Below are 25,067 nucleotides of genomic sequence, written 5' to 3' on the forward strand. Positions count from 1 at the left end.
AAGACTGGGGGGATCCAGCAAAGTAAGAAGAGGTTGGAAATAACTTGCCCCATTTTGCAGATTGGGATAACTGAGGCATAAATAGGGCCCTCGCTGGAATCCAAAAGGTCCAGGAATCAGCCAGTAGTCCTACTCCCTTCACTAGCAGGGCTCGGCTATCTCTGCCTAGCAGCCCCTCAACAGAGGGGCCCTGGTCTTATCAGGACACTTTCAGGGCATGGTCTTCTCCCACCCACAACCCACCATGCTCAGTGGAGGTCTGCATATTTTTTCAGAAACAAGGTTCCAGAAATGGAAAAGTAACCCTCCTGCCCCAAAAACCCTGCAGAGGGGCCTCCTCAGCTTATGAGCCACCTCTCCAGCTGGCCAGCGTGGCAGGTGCCATTATCTGCAAGGATGGAGCAAAACGTCCCCTTGGGCCCCACCCTCTCAGCTGCCCTCCCTCTACCTTCTCTTGTACCTGCAGTTTGAGAATTGCTCTGTCCCTGTCTCTCTCTCTCTGCTCCTCTACTGTGTTCTCCCTTCCTCCCCAGCCAGGGAAATGGGGGTAAAAAAATCTCCCAAGATCCCCAATTTAAAATAAAGTCAGATCCTTTTCTCTCCCCTTCCTCACTACCTAATGACCACACTTGTGTGAAGTTGATGCTCTACATAACGAAAAGAGAGGCCTCCTTGGAGAGGGTACAATCAGACAATTTTTAAGATCACGGAGCATTAGACCATTCCCAACTGGGTTTACTAATCAAACAGCCAAATCCTTCATAACCAGCCAATCCCTACAGGGCAATTAAATCCTTCCCCTTTAAAACACTTGCCACACTGTCTGGGGACAGAAAGAAAAATTTGCAAAATTCATTTGATAAATTAGCTAGGGAAAAGAAAGGAGTGAATCAAGCTTTGTTCTTTTCATTTTTTTTTAATTATGGAATTCACAATGCCTGAATAATGTTTAATAAGAACTATGAAAATTCCTAACAGTATTACAACACAACACAAAAGAATTAACCTGGTTACCGTGAAAAATTGCATATTTAATTAAGAACAGAGAGTTCAAAACTATCCAGAGATTTCAAAAGTGCTGTTGCCTGAGGGGCCAAATTACATGCTTCCAGGGCTGCTAACGGAGTTAGCGCGCTCAGTCATTACCCAGGCGTTCCCATTAAGTGACTCTGGGCAGATGACATCAAATTCATTTCAAAAACACCAGGAACTGAAGCATTCACTTGGGTAGTTTAAGGGAAAGCAACTATCCTGCTGGTACAAATCAGACCCCTTGTTGATAAAGGCAATAATTAAAGAATAATGTTAATTAGCTGCTTTTATTTGAAGGAAAGTATGGTAGTTGGAGCGCTTCCAGGCTGTTGAGGTGGGAGTCGCTCTTTCTGGAAGAAGGGGAGGCTGCTGGTGAGAATGGGGAGCCTGGGGGCCCACAGAAAAAGAGAAAGATGGCAGGCGCTGGGTGGGGGGGGCCAAGACAGGGCCAGGTAAGGAGGATGCTGGCCTGGACTGCTGGAGGCCTGGGTACCCATGTTGGAATCAGCCTGGTCACCCCAAGGCCTTCGAGAGGGCAGCTTGGAAAGCAAGGGAAGATGGTACTGCCAGTATCTTGGGCACTGTCACCATCAGGTCCACTTCCATCATGGCGGACTCTGGCCAATGCAGATCTCCCTGTTCAGCTACTCCCTGTCATGCCCACTCCCCTCATTCAGCCATCTCTGTCACACCCACTCCTCTCACACAACTTCCTGTCACACCTACTCCCCACTTGGCCACTTCCTGTCATACCCACTTCCCTCATACAGCCTCCTGTCGCTCTTCATGGTTTGTCACACTCAGCGCTGAATCACCACCACCATCCTTACTATAGCAGACTGTTTTCCCAAAGACAGCCACCACAATATCTCTCATGCTTTTCCTGCACTATGACCTTGACCTTGACACTCCTCCCATCGAGAGAGGATTTGAATCTGGTCCTTTGTAACTACCCTTTGAAACTGGGTGGTCCTTTGTAACTGCCTTGACCAACAGAGAAGATGGAAATGACATTAGTGACTTCCAAGGCTAGATCATGAAAACCCCTTCACTTCACCTCACTCTCTTCAGGACACTCACCCTTGGAATCCAGCCAACATGCTGTGAGGAAGCCCAAAGTAGTCCACACAGAGAGACCACATGGAGAGGGTACATGTTGGTGTTCCGACTGGTAGCTGAGGTCCCAGCTGACAGCCAGCATCAACTACTAGATGTGTGACTTGTCGAGTTACCCCCAAACTTTGAATCTTTCCAACTGAAGCCCCAGATATCACGGAGTGAATCAGCTGTGCTCTGTCCTAATTCCTGACTCAGATTCTGACTCACAGTATAGATAATTGTTTTACCTAGTAAGTTTTGGGGTGGTTTGTTACACAGCAGTAAACGACTGATACATTAACACAAAGTCACGCATTTTAAGAACTGCCCTCATCCCCAACATCTCTCTTTCCTCACAGACCCACTGAAGAGGCCCAGCGTGAGAAACAGATTGGTGGATCTGACCACCAGTGACAAGAACTTCTCCCAAAGAAAGCAATAATTAGCCTCTACCTAATGCCTCTTTAGTCAGCTCTCAACAGCCCCCGAGGCCCACAAGCGCTGGCTGTGTGCAGCGACAGGAAGGACTAAAGCAAACCACAGGGTCTAGTGTGGAGGGGAAAGAACACAGGAAGCACCGTAGTGTGGAAGACAAACTGAGACCCCAACGCAACTGAGGGCTCTTCCAGGACCCACGGCTGGTTCACGGCAGAGCCAGGCTCTGATCCACCTGACTCCAGGGAAGTGGTTTGATTCTCATTAGCAAGGCGCTTAATTAGGGCAGCTCATCAGTATATCCCAGAGAAACAAATTATGCTCTGGCCCAAAGCCACTTACCTGTTAGCAGCTGGGCCAGCCCCAACCCACCAAAGGGGCCATCCTAGGTAGGACACAAGGGAACGTGCACTGATGGGGCAGCTGGGCCAGCTCTAGGGGCTCGGGGACTGGGAACTGGGGGAGCTGCCTTTCCTGGAGCGCCCCACCGTGGAAGCCAAGTGGGAAGCAGGAGCTGGGCCTGGGTTTCTCTCCTCCCCGCTCTGGGGAGGCAGAAGTCCTCACCCACCACGAGATGCCAAGAGGTTCTGCTCTGTTCAGAGAGTCATTTTTTCCCAGAGATGAATTTCACAAAGTAGGCCATGGGCCGAGGGACCAACCCGCTTGCTTGCAGAGGCTGAGGAGAATACCCTTCAAGGGACAGTGCTAGTTCAGAGAGGCTCAAGGCTGCTGGCCCACGGGGCCCAGGGTCCAGCAACCCCAGGAGGTGAAGGGCAGAAAATAGGCCTGGCTCCTCCCAGAGTACCTGCATGGTCACCAGCTCTGACCTCGGCTCCTGGGACCCTGACACCCCAGCTGCTTATCAGCGCCCACTCCCGGGAATCCTGGCCCATGCCTGAACTCCTGCCAGCCGGCACTGTTCACTGCGAGCAAGACACCATCACGTTAAGACCTTTACAAGGCAAACCTGCATATACAGTAGCCCCTTCCCGGTTGTACAGTCACTGCTTTGGGTATTCACAGAAATAACAAGAGGCAGGAGAGCCTACAAACACAGGAGGACCTCTAGAATCAGACTGCCTGACTCTGCTGAGTAAACCTGGGCCAGTCACTTGACCTCTTTGTGCCTCAACTTTCTCCTTTGCAAAATGGTAATATTAATAGTGTCTACATCATAGAGCTGTTATGGGAATTAAATCATGTAAATGATGGTATTTAGGGAGCACTTAGAGTTGTGCCTGGCACAGAGCCACTCTTGATAAGTGATAAATTAAAAAAAAACAAAAAAAACAAAAAACAAAACTTCAGCACTCCTCTCATCCCTGAACAGTCATGTAAATTCTGCCCATTTTCTGGAATGGCTATACTGAGACCAGAGAAGGCAGAATCATCTCCACACCAGTCACAAAGTCAGCACAGCTGGTCCCTAGAGTAAGGCTGCTAACTCACATGCCTATGGAGGCTGCACAAGAAGCATCAATGGGACAACTGGGCCCACTGGGGGTTGTGCAAAAGGGAAACCCACTCTCCATTCCCACCCCCATTACACATCTCAGCTGACTGCTGCCCTGTTTGAAATGCAGGCCCAGGGATGTTAGCTCTTCTGCTGAAGAGAAGCCAGGAACCCAAGTTTTACAAATGTGACCTCTGATCAGGGCACCAGGCATTCAGCATTCACCAAGTGTCACACCAGTTACTGCAGCTGCAATGTAGAGTAATGAGCTCACCATCTGATGAGGGAGACCAGCAAGGAACCAGGGAGTCACCGGGCGGCCTGAAAAGCAGCCCAGGCCAGGGATGCCCGAGCAGGAGATAGAAGATGGTGCCCAACTCAGCACAGAGTCAGGGAAGGAGGGCTGGGGCCACCAAAGAACAAGGGGAACAGTATTCCAGGCAGAGGGAAAAGCAAATGCAAAGACTGCAAAGTATGAGGAGTATGGCAGTTTGGGGATAGGGAGGATATATGGGTTTGGGGAGCAAGAGAGAGAGCTGAGGCTAGAGACTATGCAAGCAGCTGGTAGAGTTTTAGAAGCCAGAAATTCCTGGGGCAAAATTCCATCTCTACTGGGGAAAGGCTGTATGTGTACGGGAAGCCTCTGAACTTCTCTGGGCACTTGTGGGTTAGCATGTTGCTCTCACTGGAGCAGATGTGCAGCCCTTGGATGGCCACAGAGAAGCCATTTGGAAAGCACCCCTTGAAGGAAGAGAGTTCCTTAGTTGTTTGCCTCTGTGCCACAGTCTGAAATCATCACTCCCACCATTGAGGTTAGAGGTAACAGGGAGCAAGCATGACAGCAGGTGACAGAATAACATTTATGGAGCGCCCGGTACATGCTAGGCTTCAAGCTGAGCCCTTCACAAAGATTACCTCATTTCCTCCACACTACAACCCTATGAGGTGACTATTATTGCTACCCCCATTTCACAGATGAGGAAACTGAGGTATGAAAAGGGGCAGTCCCTGGCTGCATCACACAGTGGTGAGAGGGAAGCCAATCTGTCTGTCAGGAATCCTTCTGCCCCCGCACCAAGCTACCAACCTGGGGTTTTCCCCTCTAAGGGATCAAGCTGGGGCTAAGGAGACAGGGCAGGTGCAGCAGCCAATTCTGAGGAGAAGTACCTGCCAGCTGGTAGTGCATTACCCCGAGTTACCTCTAATGCAGCAAGATCAATACTTGGGGGGCTGTGCTTAGCTCTGGGGAAATCATTAAATGCTACACTAAACTAGTCAAAAAATAAGGGCATGCAAGGAGACTGAAAGGGGCTGCTGCTTGGGAGCATGAGCACACAAATGTATACACACTAAGGCGCATGCACGGACAATGACACACACATGAGTGCACACACAGAGTCACCCACACGTGGATGCAGACACAGAGGCACATGTGCAAAGACACTCAGAAGGACACAAAGACATACTCAGACACATACACATACAGAAACACGCTAATATACACACACAAGGACAGACACACATAAACGTGCAAAGGCCCACAAACATACTCAAAAATACACCAAAAAAGATGCAGTGTACACACATAAATACATAAATACAGTCACATGACATTCACATCCATCCCGTTTATTCACTTGACTGATACTTTTTGAGGGCCTACTATGTGCTCAGCCCCCAGCTGCTAGATCCTGGGGACAAGCTGCTTTGTGCCCTCATGGAGCTTAGAGTTCACAGAAGGAGGCAACAATTGATCAATTATCAGAGCTATCGGTGATACCTGCCGTGGTAAGTGCAGTAGAGATGGGACCCAGCATCTCAAGGGGGAGTGGGGAAGCTGCCCTGAGGAAGTGACATTGAACATGCTTCCAGGGTGAGGGAGGAGTTGATGGGGGATGTGAGGGAACAGTGTCCCAAGCAGGTGGAGCAGGTAATGCACAGGAGGCTGTGGTGCAAAGGAAAGATGTGTAAGTGTGGAACATGCAGGGCACAGCAAATGTGGCTCAAGATCAAGGTCAAGAACAGCAGACACACTAGAATTAAGCTAGTATAATTCTGAAGGTGATTCTGTTAAGCTATGATGTATACGGTAAACCATAGAGCAACCACCAAAAAACCCCTCAAGAATACAGTCAAAAACCATTAACGAAATTAAAGTGCTACATTAGAAAATATTCACGCAATGCTAAAGATGGCAGAAAAGGAGAAACAGAGGAACAAAAAAGACATGAGACATATAGAAAACAAAAAGCAAATTGGTAGATTAAATCCAACTATATCAATAATAATATTAGATGTGAGTGGATTAAACCATCCCATCAAAAGGCAGATTTTCAGACTAGATAAGAAAACAAGATCCAACTACATGCTATCTACAGGAGACATGCTTTAAATTCAAAGACACAAAAAGACTGAAAATAAAAGAATAGAAAAACATATATCATACAAACAGCAACTATAAGAAAGTAGGAGTGGCTATACAGGTATCAGATAAAACAGACTTTAAAACAAACAAAAATGTTACTAGAGACAAAGAGGGATATTTTATAATGGTAAAAGGGTCAATCCACCAGGAGGGTATAACAATTAAACACATATATGCAACCAATAAAAGAGCACCATAATACAAGAAGTAAAACGGACAGAAATGAAGGAAGAAATAGATAATTCAACAATAATAGAGACTTCAGTATCCTACTTTCAACAATGGATAGAACAACTAGACAGAAGATCAAGAAGAAAACAGAAGACTTGCAATGCTATAAACCAAGTATGCAGGGTAGAGACCAGCTGTGCTAAGCCCAGAAGGTCATGCTGGGGCCTTTGCCCCAAAGGCAATGGGGAGCCATTGTAAACGGTTCTTAATAGGTTTTTAATAATCTCACTAACTTCCATGTGTCAAAAAGAGTGGGGGAGGTCAGAGTCAGTACAGGAAAGCAAACTGGGAGACCAAGGTCCAGGGCGAAGTGATGGGGCATGATGGGTTGCTGGGTGGCTAAGTAGATGAATGGATAGATGGAAGGATGTGTAATTAGATACATGGATGGATGACTGGATGGATAGATAGATAGATGATGAATGGGTAGGTGGATGGATGAAGTCAGTAGGAATAGAAAGCAGACAGCTGGATAAATTGCTGAGTGGGTGGATAAAAATGGATAAGTGAGCAAACTTATGAATGAACAGATGAAATAATATTGGATGGATGGTAGACAGTTGGACACCCAACCCCTGCCAGACTTCCCGTGTGTGGGTGCTTGGAGATTGGACAAAACTAAAGGGTGAGAAATGTCCTATTTATTGTGTACTCCAGCCCACATTCCCAATAATCCCCCAGGTAGACATCCAACCCCTCTGCTACCCAACAGCATCCCCATATATGATGGCCAGGACATGGCTCGACAGAGCACCGGCCTATGTCCTGTGCTCTGATATCCACACCATCTTAGTCACCTCATCTTTTCATGGTCCTTACTGTTAAGCAACATTTGGTAACATGCTAGAAACCAAACCCACAACCAGAGTGCAAAGAGCTCTTCTCAGAGCATAACTCAAGTCCTGCCCCACCACCTTGCACCAGTTCTATTTCTGAGGAGAGGAACACAACACCCCTTGCCCACTGCATACCTACCACGAGAGGCCTCCAAAACACCAGCTAGCCATTTGCACAAGGGAAGCAACCACCCCCTTCCTAAGGAAGCACAGCTGCCACCTTGCTGGGGGCATCAGGTATGTCCCCATGGAAAACTTCTCCCACACACACCCCCAACCTTGAATGATACAGTCCTCAAAACACTTGTACACCCAAAGGCCTCTCAGCACTAAGACCCTCTCTGGGCAGAGACAACATATCAGATTGTCATAGAAGCTCTCTTTTTACCTATCTTCCGAACGTTCCCTCCCTTCCTTCACTGTTCCCTATCAGGCGGAACCCAGTGGGAACCAGACATACTCTGGATCCTGTTTCTCCACTGCTTTAAACCCTCAATGTCCTCTCACTTTCCTGAGAATATAACCCAACTGAATACAACCCCCTACCGTGGTCTACAGGGCCTCCCTCCCTCTCAGACTTCATCCTGTCCTCTACCTTCCCTTCCTTGACCACCCTGTCTCAGCCATACTGGCCTTCCTTCAGTTCCTTCAGATGCGCCAAGTGGATTCCCACCTCAGGGCCTTTGCACACACTGTTCCTGTAGCTATGAAGTCTCTTCCACCTGAACTTTGCCTGACTGGCTCCTCATTGTTCAGGTCTCAGCCTAAATGTCACCTACTCAGTAACTAGCCTGAATAAACAGGTTCCTCCTTCATCTTGATTTTAGTAGCATTTGGTCGTTTCTTTCCTCCATTCTTTCTATCTCAGTAATTACACATTAACTTATTTAGCTTACCACTCTATACCCAGCACCTGACACTGTGCTGGGCCCATAGCACATACTAGATAAATATTTGCCATTTGATGAATACATGTCAGGTTCAGAGCAAAGACTGGCCAGACTAGATTCAAGTGCTTTGTGACAATGGATGGTCCCCCTCTGGCCTCAGTTTCCTCTTCTGAAAAATGGGTAACACTAGTACCTACTGCAAAAGGTTGTTGTGAGGATGAAATGAGAGAATGGGGTACTGACAAGCCAGGAAGTAACTCCCAGCCCCGCACGGGGGGAGGGACAGAAAAGTGAGGAGACATCTGAGTCCCAGGGGCCATTCCAGAAGCAGCTGGGTCCCAAGTCTTTGCTTCCAGAAACCAGAGCGATAAGTTAAGTTCTACCATGAAAGGAAAGAGCTTATGGAGCCAAGTATGAAATGTAGAGTGTGGGTGATACAGCCACGGAAAGAGGGTTTAGCAGTTAAAAAAAAGATTTAGCAGTTAAGAAAAAATATCTAAAAAACTTTTTAATAAAGCCTACAAGTCTATCCCCTTCTTTCTTTATCAACGACACGATTTATTGATCGAGGAGGCCGTATCGACTAAATAAATCTTGATAATGACCAAGGCAGCAATCAATACCTGCTTATTATCAGCCCGGGCCGAGAATTTCATTTTGCGAACACAGGCCGAACCGCAGGGCGTGCCACACAGCTCTGGACTCCGGCGGGTAGGCCAGGGACGGATGGCTGGGTGGTGTTCATTTTCCAGGACAGGAGACAGGAATCTTTCTTGTGTTATTAATAACCTCCCACCTGCCACCCTACCCCATGCCTCTCAGGCTTGTGGGTCTGGATTCATTTCCATGAGTTGACAATGATGAGGTCTTTTAAGATATTTAAAAAAATGAAGGGGAGGGCTTCCCTGGTGGCGCAGCAGTTGAGAGTCCACCTGCCGATGCAGGGGACAAGGGTTCGTGCCCCGGGCCGGGAAGATCCCACATGCCATGGAGCGGCTGGGCCCGTGAGCCATGGCCGCTGAGCCTGTGCGTCCAGAGCCTGTACTCCGCGATGGGAGAGGCCACAGCAGTGAGAGGCCCGCGTACCGCAAAAAAAAAAAAACAACGAAGGGGAAAACACAAGCATAATGAATATAGGTGGGGGAACCCTGAGAGGGGAGCAGGGAGTGGGGGGACTGTCTCTGGAAGAGGCACCTCCGGCCCCTAGTGACTGAAGGTCAGGGACATGAGTGGCCAACAGACCTGCATTCTGGGTTAGAGTTCAAGTTCTGCTGCTTGCTGACAATATGGCCTTGGACTTAACCATCTGTGCCTCAGTCTGCTCAACTGTAAAGACGGGATAATAGTAGTTTTCCTGTCCTAGTGTTGTGAGAATTAAACGAGATAATATCTGTCAAGGGCTCTAAACACTGTCTACCATGCAATAAAGGTTCAAGAGGAACTGTCAGGCCTTTCTGTGCAGAGAGCTTCCTTCTGAAGCTCCAAAGCAAATGCCAGGCCTGTCCTTGCTAAAGCCAGCCAAGGGGCATTTGGAGAGGCCTGGCCTCCCACCCAGTGCCTCTCTGCAAGGATCTAGTCCACCTTGCCGCTGGCTGGTGAGGACCAGGAGGTGAATAACAAACAACAATGATCCTGACAATAATAATAAAAGTAATAATAGCTGCTCGTTTCCTGGGAATGAACATATTCCAGGCCCGGTGCTAAGGACTTGCCATGCTTCCACTCATCAAACCCCCACAATGTCCCCATGAGGTAGAGGCTCCGTATGATTCCCATTTTACAGATGAGGAAACTGAGACTTAGAAAAGTCTAGTGAATCACCCAAGGCCTCCCAGTTAGGAAGCAGCAAGGCCAGGGTCCAAAGTGAGGTCTGACTACTCCAAGCCCATGCTCAAATCATTTCAGGTGCTGCCCCCAGGGCACCCGAAATTCAACAGGAATTACCTCAAACTACCTCACAGCATCACCGTCATCATCATCAGTTATTATTATTGTTGGTGGTGTTGTTAATAAAGACAATGATTAATAACAGTCACTATCTTGGAAAGGCTTACAGCATGCCCAGCCCTAGGCTGTGTCTGTATTGGTTTGTCGCTCTTTACCTCTCACAGCCTTGAAGAAAAGTACTTCCATCTCCAAACGGTTATAATAGAGAAGCTTTATGAGGGCAGGGACTTGGTCTGTTTTGTTCACTCCTGCACCCCCAACACCTCACATTGCACCTGACACATAGCAGGTGCTGAATAATTTTCATTAAATGAATGAATGAATAATCTATCTCGACAACCCAGGGAAGCTCCATTTTAGACAGGAAAACCGAGGCCCGGACAGAGTCCTTCCACCACAAAAGGAAAGGGGAGACTCCGATCCTGACCTCTTGCCTGACTGTAAACTAGGAGTCCCAGGGGATGCTGAGCAGGAAATCCCCTCAACTCTAGCGTCCAGAGACCTTGATCCCTCTTTGACGCCTGCTGGGTTGATCAGATGGGCCCATGAACAAGGCTTTGGGAGAAGAATGTCATCTGGGTCCAAAAGCGTGTTAACTGGCTATCTGTGTCCCCCATAACAGCCATCTCACCGGCTGCAGGGACCTGCTTTGAGTTGTCTGTGACTGAGGCCACCAAACCACCACTGATGGTCCACAGCCTGCCAGAAATTAATTAATGGATTTATTAATTAGGATGGGAGCCACCTCCCAGGCTGGAATTGGGGTCACCAGTTTCTAAAGCGAGACTCACAGAGCTAAAGATAAACCTTTGTTCACTGTGAGTCTGAGGCCCGTGCCCAATTCCCAATCACAGAGTGAGAGACTTTCAAGAGCTAGTGATGGGTAAAGAAGCTGGGGACCTGGGAGGAGCTGGGTCCCCCAGGACCACCCCCCAAGATGGAGTCAAGGCAGCTGCCCTCGCCTCACCCTTCCTATGGTAACCATCCACTCCATCATCCAAATATTTATTAAGAACTTACTATGTCCTTGCCCTCCCCAGGTAAAGCAGATGGTGGTAAAGAAATGGGGGGAGGCTATTTTGGAAAGACAGCTTAGGGAGGACATCTCCGAAGAGGTGATATTTAAGTAAAGGACTGAAAGGACTGAGACAGAACCAAGGAGATGTCTGGGAAAGCGTTTCCCAGACAGTGGGAACAGCAAGTGCAAAGGCCCTGAGGTTGGAATGTTTGGTGTGTTCAAGGAACAGTGAGGTGGCCAGAGTGCTTGAATAAAAAGGGGAGGAGTGGCAGGAAATGAGAGTGAGAGATAATGGAGGGATGAAAAAGGGAAGGGGGGACCTAATCACACAGTGGGCCAGGTAAGAACAGGCAACCGGGAAGAGACAACGTTGAGAGTGACACCCCCCAGGCTCCCAACAAGACATAAAAGATACCTCAACTGAGCACTTCCAGTGTATTAGGTGCCCTAGGTAGATGTCCAAACCTCATTTCATCTTTCCTGTAGGAAAGTGTGATCCTCTGAGAAGCAGACGCAAAGGGAGGATTACAAGACAGAGATTTATCAGGATGAATGCCTGCGCCTGCAGGAGGGAGCCAGAATGAAGGAGAGAAGGAATGAAGGGAGGGAGGGAGGGAAGAAGGAAGGGAAGTTGGTAGGTAGGTTGGCTGGTTTGTGGAAGCATCCTAGACTGCCGAGGAGTCTGGAACCTGCAATGGAGTCCTGTGTGTCCCAGGAACAGGTCTGCTTTTAGTCCCTGCTAAACTCAGCTCCTGGCTGTGGCACTTGTGGGGTGATCTCCAAGAGCAGTTATCTGGTGCCACCTGCCAATCACACTCCCTATAGTCAAAGGTCTGCAAGGTGCATTCTCATGGCCGCCACTGGAAGGTACCATTATTGTATCCATCTTACAGCTGAGAAAACCAAGTCTCAGAAAGGGGAAATAACTTGCCCAAGGGCATGCAGCTAGGAAGGAGCAGAACTGGAATTTGAATCCTTACTGCCCCGTGCGTGATCACGAGATAAACAGAGGATGGTGGGGGGCATTTTGCAACAGAGCAAGAATTGGGCTTGAATACCTTATTAAAAAATAAAAGCAATACCCAAGGCTTTTATGGTGTTTGACAGTTTACTAAGTACCCACTGAGACAGATTCATTCCGGGCCACACATGTGCTAAATAATCTTATTTTATGCTTCATCCTTACTCCCAACTGACAGATGGCAAGACTGAGGATTAAGGTGGGTCCAAGAGCCACTCAGAATCTGTGACCAGCCTCACTGCCTTCCTTCAATTCCTTGCATGCACTATTTTTCCACCCACCTCAAGGTCTTAGCACATTTCCTCTGCTGGGATGCTCTTCCTTGACCTTGTCCTTGACACCTCGGCTGAAGCATCACTTATTCCAGGAAGGCTCCCCCAATGCTCAGACTCAGGCAGTTCTTTTGCCTCATACTGTCTCAGAATCAAATCCCCCTGTGTGACTACACACCCATCTGTCCAATGAGACGTGTACCCACCCCCCCATTGTCTGCAGGCTGGGTGAGAGCTGGCACTCTGTCTTCCGGTTCACTGTGATATCTCCGGTATATTATTACTACTTATAGTATTTATGCTATTTACTTATTATTATTTACACAGTTATTAGTTATAGTTATAACTTATACTGTGAGTGGTGAATATACATTTCCAGACTGAAGGACAATAGCAGTTATTATTATTAACATTATATAGCACATCTATATCCTGGGCACGGATTTCACACTTCACGTGCATTAACTCACTTAATCCACAATCCTTAAGGAGGTGGATACTACTATTATCCCCATTTTACACAAGAGAAAACCGAGGCTCAGAAAGGTTAAGTGACTTGCCCAAGGTCACACAGCTGGTAAGTGGCAGAGCTGGGACTAGAGCCAGGCCCCGTGTCTCCAGAGTCCTCACTAAATGTCTTTGGGAATGGGAGGCTGCAGGGCTTGAGTTTGCAGCCCACGCTACACCCCTCAGATACCTGGAGCCCACAGACACGCATAATGGACAAGCACCCCAAGTAGGTGCCCCCAGCAGAGTGGCCTCTGAGTGACCACCTTACTCAGGGATACCTGCCCTCGACCTGGCTGCCCTGATGACCCCTGTGGTCCTCCTGTCTGCAGCACCCACACTCCAAACAGCTGGCTGGACAAGTCTATCGACCGTAATGGTTCCTGGGGAGCCATTTACCCCGTCCAGTTTGAGCGACAGCGGCCCAGAGAGTCTTAAGCACTGCTTGGCTCCGGGCGTCTCGGGCAGACAACCAGCTCAGGCCAAAGAGGCTGAAGGATTGATTTTTTTTTTTTCTCTCTTTCTTTCTTTTTAATGACAAATGCATATGCTGGAACTGCTGTTTCATCTGGCTGAACTGAAGGATGGCAGAGGGGGTATATAGGGAAAGGACTGGGAAGGCAGGGGCAGCCACTGGCCCACTTTGAGGGTGACTGAGCTACTGAGGAAAAGCAGAGACAGAGGGCTAATCATGTATATTCATGAAGCTTGTCAAGGGCCTTTTGTTTTTTCTGGAAATGCCGCCTCTTCTGACACTAGGCACCTGGAGAAAGGCAGCCAGTGGCCTTGACAGCTACCCTCCTCATGACCCCTACAGCTGACCTGACCCAGCACAGACCCTCAACCCAAGGCCTTGGCACCACCGTTCCCTCTGCTTGGCATGCCCTTGCCAGGTCTCCACCTCCTGCCAGGTGTGGTCAGAGCGTTTGATTTATATGGGATACTAGACATCTGAATTTCTTAGGTAACATCTCCTATGTTTTAAATGCTGACAAACGTACACAAAAGTGTTTTTAAAATATTGTACTAATCGAGACAGATACATCCATTGGCCAGACATAGCTCCCAGTCTGCAACCTCTGTGCTCAGAGCTCCCAAAATATAAACCATCACATACAATATTAGTAATATATTAATACAGTAAGCCCCCAATGGAGTAAAAGAGAAGAGAAAAAGTGCCCAGTAATCTCTAAAACAAGCTTTCAAGGCCAGCAAGTTCCGGGATCCACTGCTTATTTGGTTTTCTCACCCCTCTCTTACTCTCTAAAAATACCAACAACAATAAGAAGACACATACGGAACAGCAGTTGTGTGTCCAGCACTGGGCTAAGCACTTCCACATTTAAAGTGCTTTAATCTTTAAGAACAACCTAAAAGGTGAAGACTACTGTTAGTCCCATTTAGAGACAAGGAAATAAGGCTCAGAGAGGTTAAGTGACCCATCCAAAATCACATAGCCAGTAGATGATGGAGCCAGGATTGGAAGCCAGACAGGGGCCCTTCACCATCCTGGCTCCTCGTACCTCCCTCTTGAGGGAAAGAGTATGGAACAAGTTTCTAGAACTAAGTTTGATCTACCCCAATACTCTCAACTGAAAAGTGAAACACTTTGGCCATGCCACAGCCATCACATAGACCAGTAGACCAGGCTCAGCAACTATTGCCCTAAGGCCAAATCCAGCCCACCACCTGTTTTTGTAAAGTTTTATTGGAATATAACCATTTCCATTCATTCTTATTGTCTATGGCTATTTTCATGCCATAGTAGCAGAACTGAGTGCTTGCAACAGAGACCACAAAGTCTAAAGCATATTATTATCTGCCTCTTTACAGAAAAAGTTTGGCAACCCTGATGGCAGACCTAGATGGTTTCCTAAAGAGTCTAGAGAGATGCTACACCCTGAGAAGGTTATGAGGTCAAAACCCTCAGGGAAACACCATCCTTAGAGATATGGAAGCACATTTACACATTAAAGGGGAAAAAGGGTAGTGGAAGCTTCTTCAGGTAATTGGGGTGAGACCAAATGAAAAGAAGGAGCCAGCCACGGGAAGATCTGGAGAAAAAGAGTCCCAGGCAGAGGGAACTGCAAGTGCAAAGTCCCTGAGGTAAGAATGTGCTTGCTGTGTTTAAGGGACAAAAAGACCATTGTGACTGGAGCAGAGTGTGCAGAAGGAGAGAGACTGGAGATGAAGCCAGAGAGATAACAGGGGGCGCAGATTACGGGAGCCTTACAACCAGGGGAAAGGAGTCTGGATTTTAAACTTTTAAGTATGACAGGAATAGATTGTTCATATCCTACAAAACGCTACAAATGATTTTTGTGAATGGATCTGCAAGGCTTAGAAACCAAGAACTCCATCCTAGACATAATTTCTTGTCTCAAAAATTTGTTTAAACGGTCAATAGCTCCCCCTCACCGCCAGAACGGGCCCCCAGGTCGTTAGAAGACAACATGTTTAACTGGCACACAAAGTATGTCAGCATCCTTCCCCTTTACAGCAACTAGTACAGCAGACCAGTTGTGCACAGCTAGGCCGTGTGATGGATTAAGAAATGGGACACTTGGAATGTTGGGTGATTCACCCAGGGGTGCTAGAGGCTGCACCTTTTAGCTCCTCTTGGGGCCCTTCCTCTCCATCTACTACCTCCATGTTCCCCGACATCTTCAATATAAGCCACTGTCATTAATAAAGAGCACCCCCAAGACAGAAAAATCAAACCAAAGACTGAACCCTGAATTCCTAAGCCAGGAACAAAGGTAGGCCACCACCTCAGTCCCCTTCCCATGCTCAACCTCTGCCAGACTCAGTCTCTGAATTAGATACCTGGAAGCCACCAGAAATTCAGCCCTTTCAGAAAGCAACAGAGAAAACCACAGTTCCTGGACAGCCATGTCCACCATCATCCAGGACCAAATTTAGCACCAGCCAAGGTGCTCACGTTTTAAATCCCATCTGATGGAAGAAAGGTTACCACAACAGAATGTCAAGTTCGAAGACAGAATCCACCTTTTAACAGAAGAGTTTTTTTAAAAAAGAAGGAGAAAGAAAGAAAAAGGAAGGAAAAAAAAGAAAAAGCACCATCACCATCAGAAAACCTGTTCCCTCTGGTCAAAATAACACCGTGCTCATCTGAAATAACCCACTGAGACGCTTATTTGCTTCTTTAGGCTTGTCCGTGGTTTCTCGATTTTCTACAGTGAATTCAGGTATTAATAAAAGAAACTTCGAGACCTCCAACAGCAAAAGCGGTCAGGGATGAGACGCTGCTCGTTTTTCTTCCAGCACTCAAAGAGAGAGCCCATCTTCGGGAAGCAATTTCTGTCGAGTTGAGAATCCAGAATTTTGGGATGCCCAGAAAAGACTGCTGGGTTCTTTAAATAAATTCTCAACACCTGTTTCTAGCTCCTTCTGCAAAAAAGGCCCACAGGGTGTGGCTTCCAATGAATTGGAGAGGCAGATGGAATAGGGTCACCCACTGGCTGGACTTGGAAGGGTCCAGGGGCTGACCGATGGTTTGGTCGTCGTATTCACAGAGCTGCTGCTAGAAATCTCCCCTCACACCCTCTGCCTCCCAGCTCTCCCTTTCCTCCCCCTCCAACCTCCCACAGCCCTTGCCCAATGCCAGCCATCACATGGGCCTGGGCCTGGGCCACGCCAAGCCTGGTCTGCTCGTGCTCCCCACCCCGGCAGCAATTCTATTACAGCAAAGTTTCCAAAGTTAGGATTCCGCCAACAGGGCTGATAGCTTATTTACTGCTGTCATCTAAAGAAAGAGGAATTTTGACACATTGTTAAATGATAGCACATTTAGATAAGTCAAGCTGTCAGAGGCTCTAATGGATGTCTAAACTCTCTGTGGCTGATATGTAAAACTTATGCACTTCAGAATATCATAAGGTTATAATATTTTAATCACATCCACGCTCTTTTCTAAACTTTGAGCAGGGAAAAACATTCCATCAAGTCCCATCTCCCAGGCGCCAAGAAACTGAGCCTTCCCAGAAGTTTCTCCAAACTCCTTACAAAAAGTCCAGCTTCTCTCACTCGACCCGTCAGTCTCCCTCCCTAAATGTTCACACCCCAAGCGGAATTCGTACTGTATGATCCCTCCACCCAACCTCTTTCCTCCCAAGAAACGTAGATGTGCATTTGGACTGGGCACCAACTCTTGTTAACCCTCTTCAAAGACAAAAAAAAGATATCACAGGAGACTGGACCCAGAGCATCATAAAAAAAGTGGCAAAGTGAAGCAGAAAAAGAAAATCACAAAGGTATGAATCCAGTTATGACGATTATACACAGAAAAGCCATAAAAAATACTGCATTAGTAATGTTCACCATAAAGCAATCTTATAACCAAATGAAATATGCCTAGCATCAACTCTGAGATAGAATTTTTTTTTCTTCTCGTTTCCTGGACTGCTAGCAGCAGAAGAAAAAAAAAAGAACAAGCAGAGAAAGGGGAAAGCAGTTTCAGGGATCCTGGAGTAGGGTACCAAATGTCACAGCATCTTTACCATCATCAGCCCTCAAGTCATTAAGACTGCTGACTGACTTCCATCCTAGGAAAACAGCCCCGCTGTGTCCAGAGATGGCACTGGAAGAAATAATAACCGGACTGCTTCTATATTTGAAAAATGTATACTTCCGGAGGGCTGTGCGCAGGCCGGTACAAGGTCACCTTTCTTGCCAGGATCAGGGTGGCGTCAGCAGCATGGTCTGGCCTGGGGACACAGGCCTCCTTTGCTGCCTCGGCCACTTTAACACTCAGCAACTAGGCTGCGTGAAACCACTGAATTGAAGCCACACACCTCACACTCATAAGCAGCTAGGCCACGTGAAGAGTGGGCCCAAAGCTCTTGGTCTGCACAGGGCCTGGGGTGGGGACCCACCTTTCCTACCCAGATCTTGGAACGAGCCGGCTGAAGTTTTCCTTTCTGGCTATCTCCCAGAGGAGAGGAAAGTGGGAAGGGAAAAAAATGAAAACAAAAGTATGGCACAGGAGTCATTAGCATTATGCACAAGAGATGATCCCAGGCAAAAGTGCTTAGGCTCATAATCTGTTTCCGACAAAATGCCATCAGTGAGAATACGGGGGGTTGCGGGGGGAGGTGTCGGCCTACCGGGCAGGGGAACAACTGAACATTTCAGGACAAGGGTGGGGACCACAGCAGATGTGAGGGCCTCAATGTTTACACTCGGCCACCGCTGCCACATTTACCTCTCCGCTCTCTAAAAGTGTGCAGCTTTTCAAACTCCCACAGGGACCCCCCACACTTAATATCCATGTAAATGAGCTTAACCCCTTCCCCAGAGCCTTCTCCTTTCGTGCCAGACACACCAGCCATTGTCTTAATGAACACACCCACCCCTCCCGCACCCTATGTATACACCCTGTGCAGGGAGACGTCTTGGCCCTGTATCCCCATCACCTGAACGAGGCTCTCCACCATCCCCACCTTCATCCTTTCCAGTTCAAATTTGCTTTTCCACCTCAGCATCTTCTAAAACCCTAACAAAGGGTTCTCAGATCAATGACAGTCCAACTGGAATCAAGATTTGGGTGACCCCAACAGCTCCACAAAAGACCCCTGAGCCCGAGAAGGAAAAGAGTGAGGTTCAACACCCCCTCCACTCCAGCTCAGAAATCAGCGCCCTGGGAGCCGCACCCACCCCTCAGCATCCAGCCCCAGGTCTCACTCTACCTCCCGGTTGCAGCCCAAGCTCCCCGGATTGAAAACGAGTTATCTAATGAAAATTGTGTTAACTGACATTCTGGCCAACCGGGAGCAAATACCAGCGCTGCAAATCTCGCCGCGGAAATTTTCTCCAGCCCAGAATAACAATAGGACCCTGCAAAGGGCTTTCACCAGCCCTTCTGGTTCCTCTTCTCTCATCTGCCACGTTCTTGTCATTCCTTATGTTACAGAACATCAATCATAAATAAAGACGCTGTCCCCCAGCCGTGCCCGGGTCTCATTTACAAACATTAGCAGGGAATACAATTACCATTGGCCTTCGTGCCAAGCCCAATGTGGCTGCCCAACTCTCTCTTTCCCGTTCGCTCCCTCTCTCCCTCTCTCTCTCTCCCCCCATCCCCCACTCTTCCAGAAAGGCCACTTTAGCATCATTTAAACCAGCAAGCACAGCTCACAGCCCTGCCCGCCTCAGCTGGCCACCAAACTGTAGCCCCAACTCGAGTGACGACCTGGAATTGCAAGGCACTCGCAGTTATTAACTGCATGCCTGAGTGCCCCGATTTTCTCTCCAGCTCAATGGCTTTGAGGGAGGGGGCCTGCAGGGAGTGAGGAGTTAGGAAGGAGGGGGGTTGGGAAGCCACCAGGAGGAAGGGGGTACTGTAACTACTTATCAGAAGAAACTTGACGAGATTTGCAGGCGGATTAAAAAACAAAAACAAAAAAAAAAGTGGGTCCCTTTTTATCTCCAGACTGACGCTCTCCGTTCTTCTGAGAATGTCAAGGCCAAGGCAGGATGCTTTAATCGCCCGTTATCAGCACCACTTCCCTGCCCCTTGTTCCCACCGCACCTTGGTGAGACTCCTGAGTTTGGGGGGCTTGTCTGGAGCGTCCTGGGGCACCTGGGAAAGGACAGAGGCTAGCGCTGTGCCTCCAGCGCGCAGCTCTGAGATTCCACTCCCCAGCTCGGCCTCCTATTGGGTCAGCAGAGAATACCCCCAAATCTGGAGGAGACAGACTCCCAGAAAAAGGTGGAATGGGGATAAAGTGCCGGAGTTTGGGAGGAAGTCACCCTAGGGAGGAAGAAGGAAAGAAGAGAGAGAAAGAAAGAAGAGGCTGGAGAAAGGAGAAAAGAGAGGAGTGTCGGGGAGGAAAAGCAGGAGGTAGAAGACAGCGAGGGAATTTCCCATTTAAAAGTTCCTGTGGGCCCGAGAGCCTGGAGTCACCTGCTCTGCTCCGCTCCCGGTTCTCCAAGGCCCCCGAGGCAGGAGCGCAAACTTGCGCGCGCCCCGGGCCCATCTCCACCGCCCGTCCCCATCTAGACTTGGAAAGAGGTCGGAAGCGGGAATAAGACAAGAAGCAAAGACGAACCCCTAGAACCCGGCCCAAGGAGAGGTCTGCCGGTGTAGGCGGCCAGTCCAGCGATGGTGGCTGTAGCGGCTGCGGCGGCAGCAGCGGCCCCCGGGTGGCTGCGCGTCCGGGCTGCGCAGCCAGGCGGGCGGTGGAGGTGCCGGCGGGCGACGGGGCGCGGAGCCGCCTCCTCGCCAACCCCGGATGCCTCCCCCCTCTCCTCCTCCTCCTCCTCCCAGCCCGCCAGCTCCCTCCCTCCCTCGCCCGAACCCAAGCCGGGCGCGGACAGGCACTGGGCGCGCTCCGCGGCCTCCCCGGGCGCCGCGAAGTTGGGAGGCGCGCAAAGTGCGGCGCAAGGGGGGTTGCCGGTGGTCCCGCCAGCAGCCCCCTGCCTGGGACCGCAGACCCTGCCTTCCCCGTGCCTCACTCCGCCGCTCGCCCGCCGCCTCGCTCCCCGGGCCGTGGGCTCGCTAGCGCTTCTCCATGGTCGCGGCGGCTAATCGATGATTGAACCGAACAAAGAGCAGCGGCGAGATCAATTCCTAATACCTATCGATGGGCAGCGGGCAGTCGAGCCCCGGCGAGCCCCAGCAGCCGCCGCCCGCCTCCCTGGGGCGCCCGACCGCCCTCCCGGGTACCTCCCCAGTGCGCCCAGGGCGCGCCCGAGGGTTCCCCATGGCCGCGCGGCCAGTGCTGCCCGCACTAACCTGGAGTCGCCGTAGATCAAATCGCTTCCAATATTGAAACATCGATCCCACATTGGCGGCCATCTTGGGGGCTATTCGAGACGCACACACACAAGAGTTTGGCTTTTCTCAATGGCTGCACTCAATATCCGGGCTGGACTCCCCCCAGCCCCGGGGCCGCCGCCGGCCGCCCGGGCCCAGCGCGCCGCCGCTCGGGGCCCCTCGGGCGCCCCACGGCCTCCTGCCACCCGCAGCCCCTCGGCGCCGCCGCGCCGCCGCCGCTGCCGGGCCCGGGAGCCGTGCGCCCCCCCGACCCCCGGAGGGCGCGGGAGGAGCGCGCGGGGCGGGGAGCTCGGTGCCCGCCGGGGGGAGGCGGCCGCGGATGGGATGGGAAGGGACGGGGGGGGAGGCAGCCTCTCCAAGAGGCGCTGGCGCCGCCGCTGCCTTGCCTGCAGCCGGCTCCCGGGCCCGCGGAGCGCTCGCTGCATCTCCCCCCCAAGTCCGGGGTCGGTGTGCCGCGCGATTGCACTTGACTTTGGCTTTTTGCAAACTTATCAATACAGACGTAACGTGCTGATCAATGCAAAGGGAAGTTTGGGGGGGGGCAGCAGGAGGCCGGCGCGTGGGGCGCCTACCCCCGCCTAGCACCTGTCTATCCCCCATTCCCGGCATTGCATACTTAAAAAAAAAGTTAATAGTTTGCAATGCATTTTTTTTCTTTTGCAATCGGAGCACACACAACACGTGCCTCGGGCTGCCGCCACTCCTCTGCCAGCTAAGCTTCGCATCCAAGGGTAGCAGCCCGCAGCTCGAGCTGTGTAGACTCGCCGGCCGGCGGGCTTATGGGAGCCGGCCAGAGGGCGGGTGGTAGCTGCCCGGGGGCGCCACTGAGTTGTGGGAAATGTCACCACTGCCGCGCGCAGTTTCCACGCTATGATACTGTTAGGATTATTACTACAGAGCGGTGTCTTGGCCATAGCACTGGGTTTTTTCCTGGGGTCCTCTGCAGTAGGGATTCTTGTTATTGTTATTATTTTCGGGAGCCTTTAGTCCAATTACATGGGCTCCTCACAATTTTAGAATGGGAGGCCGTTTATTGTTATGATTATTAAAGAGGGTTACCGAACCTCTTGAGCCCTTTTCCACGCAGTGGGTTGGCTTTTATTGTTATGATATGTTGAGGGGGCCCTAGCCCAGCTCTGGATCATTAACAACTACAGAGGGTTCTGCTATCATTACCATCATTATTCAGGGGTCCTTAGCCTAGCTGGGGACCCCAGGTCCTTTGCAGTACGGGCCTCCTTTATTATGACTGTCTTTAGCCCAGCTAGAGGGAAATTCTGGTCTTTTGCAAATTCTCGGACGCTGGACAATAGAGGTGACTAGATTTCTTTTACATTATCCCTCTTTTTGCCTCTGTGCAAGTGAGAGGTCCCCAGTCTCTTCCCAACGTCCTACCCACCCCCCACTCCAGGAGGAACTCAGACCTCCCAACCCCCTCCATAACTAACACTTCTCCTGACCCTGGGGTCACTCTCCCTCTCTGGCATGTCCCCCTGCCAAATCCCACCCCAAAAGGGGGCATTTCCCCCCTTTTTCTCTGGGCAAAAGATATGCTTTTATAGACAGCAATCGGAAATTATATTCTCTTTTTATGACCCAGCTTGGACTTCTGACATCACTCTTGGTCTGGGACAATAGATCAATACAGAGGGTTATAAAAAAGATAAAGTTTAGAAGAGTTGTAAAGAAGAAAGAATCGTGATGGATATTTTTGATGATTTTCCAATATCTGTGTCTTGGGACACGTGCTTCAAGGCAATTAAAGTTTTTAATGTAATGTAAATAATTGTTTCATAAATGCTTCAGAAGAAGGTGTGATCTTTCTGAGCAATCACTCGAGCTGTTTAAAAAACATAATGTGATTTAAACAAGGATACAGTATTTCTGTTACCATCCCCATACATCTTCCATGAGGCCTGGGTAAATATATTAATGCACAAGTTGAAAGACTCGTAAGGCCAAAAGTACAGCATTCACCAAGATGTAATGAATTAGGCCTAGTTAGCAATTCCGAGTGGCCTGTTTCCTTGCCAGATTAAATTGCACGTGATATGTGGTGTATCTGAGCTCTCGATAACTTCACGTTTAAATTACAGTTCTCATTCTGCAAAATGAATTTAGGGAAATTTCATAACTATTGCATGGCAATTTTTTTTAATGGCCACATTTTCTCCTGAGCATCTGTAAAGCTTGCAGCTTCTTGTCTTTGAGTCTGTTTTTTTAAAGACCTGTAGTAGAAAATCTGGAGCGAGTGTGAAACCTTTCAAAGCAATTTTTAACAAATCAAGGTTTTGATGCAAGATTATTTTAAATTTATGTCTGACTTTGCAGTCATGGAACAAATTGACATCATGTACCTCCTGATATGATGTATGGAGAAGGACACAACACCACTTCTGTGGTATTCCTGCCAAAAGTGCATAATTTGAATCTAATTGTGAAGTGATATCAGACAAACCCAAATGGAGGGGTAATTCTAGAAGTAAACAGCCTGTTCTCTTCAAAAATGTCAGTGTCACATGAAACACACAGAAAGACTGAGGAACTATTCCAGATTAAAGAAAGCAAAAGAGGGGACTTCCCTGGTGGCACAGTGGATAAGAACCTGCCTGCCAATGCTAGGGGACACGGGTTCGATCCCTAGTCCGGGAAGATCCCACATGCCGCAGAGCAACTAAGCCCACGTGCCACAACTACTGAGCATGTGCGCCAGGCTCTACAACAAGAGAAGGCACCGCAAGGAGAAGCCTGCGCACCACAATGAAGAGTAGCCCATGCTCTCCACAACTAGAGAAAGCCCGCGCAGCAACGAAGACCCAACGCAGACAAAAACTTCTAAAAATTTAAAAAATTTAAAGAAAAAGAAAGAAGAGACTTGACAAGCGATTAAAACATATGATCCAGCATTTTCTTTTACTAGAAAGTGCATTAATTGGAGCCAATGGCAAATTTAGAATAAATCAACAGATTAGATAATGGTATTGTATCATGTTAGTTTCCTGGTTTTAATCATTGTACTGTGGGTATATAACAACATATCCTCATTTTCAGAGAGAACATTGAAGTATTTAGGGGTAAAGGGAAAGCTACCATGTCTGCAACTAGCTCTCAAACAGTACAGACAGAAGTAATATGCATCTATTTATTTATCTAAATCTATCTACACAGAAAGAATGATATAGCAAATAATGCAAAATAACATTTGAGGACTCTAGAGGAAGGGTACACAGAAATTCTTTGTACTCTCCTTGCAACATTTCTGGGAATCTGAAATTATGTGAAAAGAAGAAGTTAAAAGAAAAATAATAAATTAAATTTATGCCTGACTTTGTCTCAGCTGTTAGGGACTACTGGACTTCCAAATAAAAATTCTGCATGGAACTTTTGTACTTTCCTGACTGACGTAGGCTGCACCTTTGACCGAGCAGGAAATTGCCACAGCAAACATGCTTACTGAGGAGCAGCGAGAAAATCCAATAATTCAGATTGTTTTAAGTCTGTGATATTTTTAAATGACTTAATACAGTAGGTCTCTGAAGAATTCTGACAATCTTAATGGTAAAAACTTGCAGTCCCACTGAGGAATGGGTTGCTACATAAATACTGAATGATCATGTCTTTCTGTCTGGGCTGAAACATATTAGCTTTGCTTAGTGGCTTATTGCTTTATTCAAAAAATAAATTTCAGCCATCTCTCCCCACCATATTCCAAGCACATCGTGCGCCTGTGCCTTATTAGACGTGGGGGCTTATGTTCCAACGGCATCTGTTACCATCTCAGGCTCAGCGATAATGAATTAAGCAGTTAAGTGTTTACCCCCTGAACGGAGTTAGCTGAGGGAATGATATTATTATGGGTGGTCCTTAATGAAAGACCAAGAAACCAGGAAACTCAGACTTTTTCAGCAAACAATCAGCCTTGGATTTGGGAACTAAAGTACTAGAATATTAAATATTTTTGAGAAAAGCTGTTTTGCATGTTCTTAGCACATTCTCCCTGCCACAAACACACATGTACGCAGATATACAAAAACTTAAGCAGGTTCCTGGTTGATTCCTGATTGTCAAAGACCCACACATCAAGGTAAGTATTTCAAAAATTAC

At 48.6% G+C, this 25,067-nt stretch overlaps 1 protein-coding gene across 1 annotated transcript in view; it reads right to left on the bottom strand.

Annotated features, from left to right (window-relative positions):
* The window catches only part of CUX2 (cut like homeobox 2), a 259,022-nt gene extending 238,038 nt beyond the window's left edge, over positions 1–20,984 (bottom strand). The window contains exon 1 of the mRNA XM_065890009.1: positions 20,922–20,984. Within this exon, the coding sequence (XP_065746081.1) occupies positions 20,922–20,984 (63 nt within the window). The remainder of the gene's footprint in view (positions 1–20,921) is intronic.
* Positions 20,985–25,067: the final 4,083 nt, after the last annotated feature.

The sequence above is a fragment of the Phocoena phocoena genome, chromosome 13, assembly GCF_963924675.1.
Source record: "Phocoena phocoena chromosome 13, mPhoPho1.1, whole genome shotgun sequence".
Lineage (NCBI taxonomy): Eukaryota > Metazoa > Chordata > Mammalia > Artiodactyla > Phocoenidae > Phocoena > Phocoena phocoena.